This window comes from Echeneis naucrates, chromosome 11 (assembly GCF_900963305.1).
Source record: "Echeneis naucrates chromosome 11, fEcheNa1.1, whole genome shotgun sequence".
Taxonomy (NCBI): Eukaryota; Metazoa; Chordata; class Actinopteri; order Carangiformes; family Echeneidae; genus Echeneis; species Echeneis naucrates.
In genome coordinates, this window is record NC_042521.1 from 8224166 (window position 1) to 8231789 (window position 7624).

Genomic DNA, 7624 nt, shown 5'->3' on the forward strand with positions numbered 1-7624 from the left:
GGGAAAGGAACGATGGAAGGTTAAATTACTAAAAACTGACAGCACACAAGTGAACATGCATCTAATTTCAGGGCATTGTACAAGAGTTTAAAGAGAAATTCTTGATGTGGCTTTTTAAATTGATACCTACTATGTTATTTAAAGGTAAAAATGCCATAAAAAGCTGCATAATTAGATTTGAATTTTAACTGCATATTTAGGAAATGTGACTTAAAAATTAATCCCGTTCCTCTTCAGGAGGCAAGACTGAAAACATGTCGTGAGTATCTATCTCTAAAACTAATAAACTAAAATGCACTTTTGCTGGTCTTCCACCGAGTTATCAAATGGAACGGGGGGGCAGGTAATTTCCAGGCCAAATATGCAGAGTGAAAATGATGGGATGGGGTGGAGCATGAATTCAGGGTGGGTGACAACCACATTGTTGTTTTTGTTGTTGTTGTTGTCCGCCTTCGAGATAATTTTTTGTCGTGCAGCAGAGCTTGTGGCTACAGGAGTAACGGTTGGAATATTGAGGAGTTACTTCCATTTCTCATATATTCAGGTGAGAATTTTTTCATACATATTCAAAAATTCATACATATTTCATGTCTCTGAGGTTGTTGCATAGATAATAGCGCTAATAGATAAGATTTAAAACTGTAAAATTGTGTAGTTGTGGTTGTTTATGACAATGTTTATCATTCACAAGAAATAAATTATCTTGGATTATTAAACCACATCTAAATGTTTTGCTTCAAGAATTAGTGTTTTGCTTTTTTGTTTGTTTGTTTTTCAAATGATTTGTAAGTAGTTTACATAAAGTATATGAGATTTAATCAAGCAACATATCCATCAGTTTAAGTAAAAACATTTCAGTAGCTCGTTCGACTCTTGTCTTGCAAATAACAAAATAACACTTGCAACCAGAAACTTGAATGGATTTTAAAAAAATATTTTTTTTAAACATGTGAAGACTATAATTTCCTAAACTGTAGGAGAAAAATCCCCAAATCCTACAAATTAACAAATCTATATCTGTGCCAGATTTGCAGATTATACTGTGTAGATATTACTGCCTGATAAACAAAATAGTGCTTTGGGAGGACTGTTGAGGCTTTTCCACTTAAAAGGCTGAAATTGGTTTTATCACCTCATATGATTTTTCACATTTCCTGCCAGAGAAGTTTGATTCTTTGCGATCTAAATTAGATCATCCAACTCAGTGGATAACACTTTAGTGTAATATGTTTATCTGACAAGGCTAATCTACTTATTTACTCATAAACTGCAGTCTCTATTATGTAATGATAATTTCCTCTTCCCTTGCAGGGATAGATGACTCTCAGCTAATAAACAGACAACCAGAACTTACCTTTTTGATCCATTATTGGCTCCAGGAGGACAAGCGTCTCAGATAATAACTGGACAACCTTGACCATCCACAGCCACTTTAGGGGTAGCCAAAATGTCAAACATTGACTTCAAGAGACTTGAACTTTTCAACATCCTGAGTGGCTGCAGTGCAGGCCCATCCTGTAACAACTCCCACCTGATTTTCCACAATACGAGTCTTGACAGCGGGCTGGAGATCCTCGACGATGGGTCCCCCTGGCTGCGAATAGTCATCTCTGTGGTGTACTTTGTAGTGGCTACAGCAGGAGTGTTGGGGAACTTGTTAGTGATGTTCCTGCTTTATTCTACACACACCATCACCACAGGCACCATCAATTTCTTTGTGTTTAACCTCGCTCTGGCACACTTGCTGTTTTCTCTGGCCTTGCCATTTTGGGCTGTGGATATTGCTCTGGACTACAGCTGGCCTTTTAGTTCGACCACATGTAAGGCTGTATCCTTACTGACTGGGCTCAATGTCTTTGCCAGCTGCTTTTTCCTGACAGCTATGAGTTTGACCCGATATTGCTATGTGGCGACGGCTCTCAAACCCAGTGCCTCTCTGTGCAATAGATCTTGCACTTCTCCAGTGGCCACGGTTTTTATTTGGGCTGGGGCACTTATTGCAGCAGCCCCCCGAGCCGTCTTTGCAGACCTGAGCCACGTGGGCATAGGCAATGACACCGCGTGCCTTCTCCGTTTCCCAGATGGCACAGCCTGGCTTGGAATAAACCAGCTCCTGCGTGTGGTCCTGGGATTTCTTCTTCCCTATGCCACCATCATCCTCTCCTACCTACTTCTGCTGCGTTTTCTCTGTCGCCATAAGCTGAAAGGAAGCAATTCCCGGCGAAAGGCTGATATTTCAAAGTCGGTAGCGGTGGTGGTACTTTCATTTTGTGCCTGCTGGTTCCCGTACAATGTCCTCACACTTTGGGGTGTCCTGATTCAACTTGACATTGTTGATATCAGCCCCTCATTCTATTTGACCCAAACATACTTTTTCCCTCTGGCAAACTGCTTGGCTTTCACCAGCAGCTGCTTCAACCCTGTCATCTACTGCCTGGTTAGAAAAGAATACCGTGTGGCTCTCCATAATGTCATCTTCAAGTTGAGTCTGGCCATCATGTCCAAGATGCCCTACGGCATTAATTCTGAGGAGAGATCAGCACAACCTGGGCAACTGTCAATTCCTCTCAGCAACATGTATAGTCAGATAACTCAGTCTGATACACGAAGATACGAGCCACTGTCAACACTTCCGAGTGTAATGTCCACTCTGTAAAGAAGCATCAACATTTATATCCAATTCTTTACACTTGTCTTTTAGTTTCATGTGAAAACAATGTCCTATTTTAGTTTAGTTTACGAGTTGTCATTGGATACATTTTCTCCTCAAAAGATCTCCAGGATTATTTGTTAGATCTGTTGTAAAGACCCTGCACCTAAGCTTTTGTGGATTTTCGGTTTTAGCTGTCTGAATGGGCTACAAAAAAATTTGATAAAAAAAGATGAAAAAGTGCATCCACATATTCACTTCAAATATACTGTCCTTCACTTCAGCTGGATTTTTAGAGCTAATGTCTAAGCATTTATTATTGCATTTTGGAATAATAATGCTGTGTTGTAGGTTTTGATTGTGACTGTCTTGGTTTTAGATTGTCATTAGTGAAAATATTTTTGTGATTTGAATAGACGTTAATAAAGAAAACTGTCCCTAACCTGCACTTTCAACGTTTTTAGTGTCTGTTTGTTCTTTTGTACTCAGACTGTGTGCACCATATAACAGTAATGTGCAGAAAGGAGTAAACAGCTTAAAAAAGGCCAAAATATTTTATAGATTTATCTGGGATTTTAGTTTTTTATATATTTTTTTCCTTCCTAGTGATACGTTTACTAATGTTTTTGATGGCACACATTGTATATGGCCTATATTGTGATTAGCAGCCAAATTGTGTATATTCTTTGGGATGTACTGTGTTGAAAAACTTATAATGTACGGTACCATTCATTACAAAATGTCTCCAGTTCAATCATTAAACCACAAACACCCTTAAATATGCCATTTAATTATCATTGCATCTTAACAGGTGATAAGAATGAAAAAAGAGCTATTTCCTTTTTCTAAAATTATGTGGTGTCTTGTACGTAAAGTTGTACTTGAAAGATAAAATGTAAAGATATGCATGAAGTATAAAGGAAACGCGTATTGTGCCTTCAGTTTTCCCATTAGGCCATGAGATGGTGCCATTGTTCAATTTGTAGGCCCAAACTGATGCATTCTCTCAAATTTTTTAGATCATTGGAGTGAATTATTTAAACCTCAATCATTGTTTTTATATAGGAAAGACAATTGGACACTTTTGGGGCTATAAGCTTATTTGCTGTCATTTCAAGAGTTATGTCATCTGTTTTAAAATATATCCCTTTAAAGGAGAACAATTGAGAAAAGATAAATACAATCAAAACATATGACTTGCCAGGTTGTGTGATAGTGACTGCGAAAACAGTCAGACAAGCAATGGAAGTGCCATCGTTTTGAGAGGGAGTCCTTTCACATCCTCTCTGTTGGAGACGTGACACTACCTGCTCAGCCATTCACATGTCGTGAGGGAAGGTTAGGTCAGGTGGTCATCGGTGGTATGACATAAGAGTCCAGAGTGTGTTTTTACAAGATCCTCTTCATCGTGTGTGGAAAACGGAGCTGTGGAGGTTTGCAGAAGTCTGTGATGAGGAGATCGTTTTGCTGGTGTACTGCAGAGAGCTTGACTGTCACTGCAGATGTGGGAATAGATATGCTATAGGAAACAGACCCCTGGGCAGCAGCAGTTGTCCACAGAGATGGGGCAGCTTGTTTGGATCGAGCTTTTATTTTCGGCAGCAGACAAATTGAAAACAGAACATCTTGTAGCCTAAATTCCTGAGTATAAATGCCAAACATGTTCACAGTTGACTAGTATTTACACTTCCAGGTATTATGGAGTCGAGATTAATTTGGAGTGTGACTTGTAAGCCAAATATTCACTTTTTGTGTTCAGTCTGTAAGAGAAATATCTTTTTTCTTTTTTTTTTTGCTGGCGCAGGTGAACAGAGGCTTATGTGACTGCCGAGAATAAAAGAAAAAAAAAGTTAGATCTCATACTTAACATATTGATAACACTCACCCCTGGATTTGTTATCCACTTGCTTTGTTGCATTGCAGCACTCTTAGAAAACAGAAAATGAGCCCCAGGCCCCAGGTTGTAAGTCCCCCTTGCACCAAGGATAAGTCCATCTTTTCCAAATGAATTTCTTCCATCAATGTTCAATCTCAAAGCTCTGCCATATAAGTTACTTCACTCTCTTGCCTGAAAGATTTCAACAGAAAGCTTATGCAGGCATGAACAATAGTAAGTATTGTAGAATAGCATTATGGAATGACTGTATAATCTTAAAAAAAAAAAAAAAACTTGGGAACTTAAAATAAAAGCTCTTCAATTAGGGATTTAATAATTTATTCAAATCACTCGAAAAAAATCACCTGAAAAATGAATACATTCCCTTTGTTCAAACAAAAGAAATCATATCAATCAAGTATACTTACACTAATAATATTCATTACAAGCGCAATCATACCTACAATAACTACCATTGTAAATAAATCTACCAACATTAAACATCCACCATACAACATCAGGAAGTTGGGAGGGTATGGCTTATCCATGGGGGCATGGCTTCTTTCAAAAAAAATGTCAAGTAAATTAAGGTTTACATCCAGTAGGCCTAATTCAAGTCAGAAACCCCAACAACTATGTATTTGTAACACAGTAGATCAATTGTGCAGAATGATAGCTGCCAAGAAAAATACTTTGTTTCATTCCTAAATGCTATACATCCAGTTTAGAAACATAAATATGATGATTGATGTTAAATACCCTTTTTTCAAAATATACAAGATATCTCATTTCATTTATTAGGTCCTGCTCAAGTTGGAGCAAAGCAGCAGCAACTATTCTCTGCCAGGTCAACAAAGGTGTGTATATATCCTCTATCATGTCTTGGTTTTGTAAACATTAAGCACCCCTAACAGCTTTGACGATATTTTGTACCAAGTCAATTACAGTGGTGCACGTCATTTTTCATTTGGACCAAGAAACCAAACCCTTGTTCCCTGTTTATGCAACAAATCAAACAAAACAAAAATGTCTAAATGAAATTAATAGTAAGGTGAGATGAGGATCAAGAACCAATCAAAATAAAAGCATAGTAGTCGTCTTAGCACAGACCGCTCATTTCATGTGCTTTTGGAAATATATTTATCTTTAATGCTGATATGCCAAAAATTGTGTGTTCACTGTTTTGGCATTAAAGACATTCATGGATGTCTGTGTTCCCTCTAACACCTGAGAGTCGCACAATTACTTGGAACGCATTTGATCTGATCTCAAAATCAAAGAGGATTTTTATGAATGAAATGATAACAACACTTAACTGCAACAGCAAACAGGATAAACTTTAGAAATGGCCCTGTGATGGAAAAAGGTTTATATAGCAAATCTGCAACGAACAAGCAACCAAAAATCAACACTGACTTTACGTTTGGTTATGAACAAAACAACTTTTTCTTAGCACTTTCTTTAAAGAAACACATTTTTTAGCCAAAAGGAATAGAGTATCCTCTCACGTGAAGCAGAATATGGATCTCTATTACCACCAGAGAAGGAAGATGAGAGGGCACGATCTCAGAGGTAGCGCACTGTACCACTGCAGCTCATACGGAGAAAATTTCAATAATATAGGGGCTTAGCATATATTCATAAATCTTTAAAAACTAATTTTTCTATTTATGGATTGCAGCTTCACGTAAAATAAAAACAGAATTGCGTTAAACGTTTCAAAATACTGTATTGCAATGCAGGCCAAATAAATAAACGCATATTTCAACAGAAGATTACTTAAAACTGCAACCCAGTATTCTTCAAAGCACCACTGCTATTTTGGTTACACAACATAGGCAAGATCTGGTATTATTTCATCTTTAACAGAAGTGTGCTATGCTGGGAAATTATTCAGCTCTCATCCAATGAACACACTCACATCATAGTACTATAGTTTCTGGATTGCAGCATTAAGAGATATAATAGATAACGTTCAGCATGCCTGAAGGCCTACCCTTGATTTGAATACATTTTACATATAAGAATAGATATACATTAAGCTATTTTATACATTTCTGGTAACATAAACATATAATTTTGTATCATTGATAGTTATCTTGAAAGAAAATGTCTTTTTAAAGGCAAGAGGTTAAGATAAATGATATCAACCATGAAATTCATAATATAAATGACTCTGACTTATGCACCGAGTTAACCAACACACTGCTTATTAATTCATCACCTGACTACAAAAAAAGGACATTTAATATACAAAGTGTACAAGTTTTTTTGTATTGGCATTGATATTTTGGGCGTTGTGGCACAGACTGTAAGGCAGTCAAATCCTATGCACATATACTACATATCCCTGCTTGGTAACTCTTTAATGTTCAGTTGTTTTCACCGTCTGCGATTTGTGTCCGATCCTCTCTGAACTGTCATGTCATTCAATGCAAAAAGGCTGAATGCCATTCTCTACTGAAAAAAAACTGAACAGTCAGCAGGTTGGATTTACAAAAAAAAAAACAGAAAAGAAAAGCCTCCAATAAGAAAACCATGTCAAAGGTTTTTTTGTTTTTGTTCGTTTTTGTTTTTTTTGTTTTTTTTGGTACATTGGAATAATATCTGACAGCAAACTGACTTACTCACCCTCGCATTTAAAAAGCACATGCAGAACTGTTGCACATCTATGCTTCAGAAACATTAAACACAACAGATGAGTAATTCACTACTTGCGATAATATGATTTGTTTCCAGTTACACTTCATGTTAATAATCAGTAATCAAAATGTATTGATATAACCCTTTTCAAAACAATGTTACAAAGTGCTATTCAACAAAATAAATGCCAACAAAAGAAAATGCTAGATATTAAGGGCTTAGAGGTGAAAGGCCTTGATTTTGACACTCAGATGAAGTTCGTTCAAATCCAAGCAGGGCGATGAATACAAGATTGATTTGATTGGCCGAACCACATCTGTGATCTGGCTTCTGCTGTCCCTTCTGAGAGCTTAAGAAAGCTCTGCAAAGGTGGCGCCAAAAAAAAAAAAAAAAAAGGCAAAGCACTAGCTGGTCTTCCCAGCAAAAGTGATTCACAAATTAATGGTGGCATTAAT

The 7624-nt window shown here is 37.1% G+C and overlaps 1 protein-coding gene across 1 annotated transcript; it reads left to right on the top strand.

Moving 5' to 3' along the window:
• The first annotated feature begins 1447 nt into the window (after positions 1–1447).
• On the top strand, positions 1448–2656 carry LOC115051347 (relaxin-3 receptor 1-like). Its single transcript, XM_029514746.1, has one exon. It carries the CDS (start codon positions 1448–1450, stop codon positions 2654–2656), a length of 1209 nt encoding a protein of 402 aa, XP_029370606.1.
• Positions 2657–7624: the final 4968 nt, after the last annotated feature.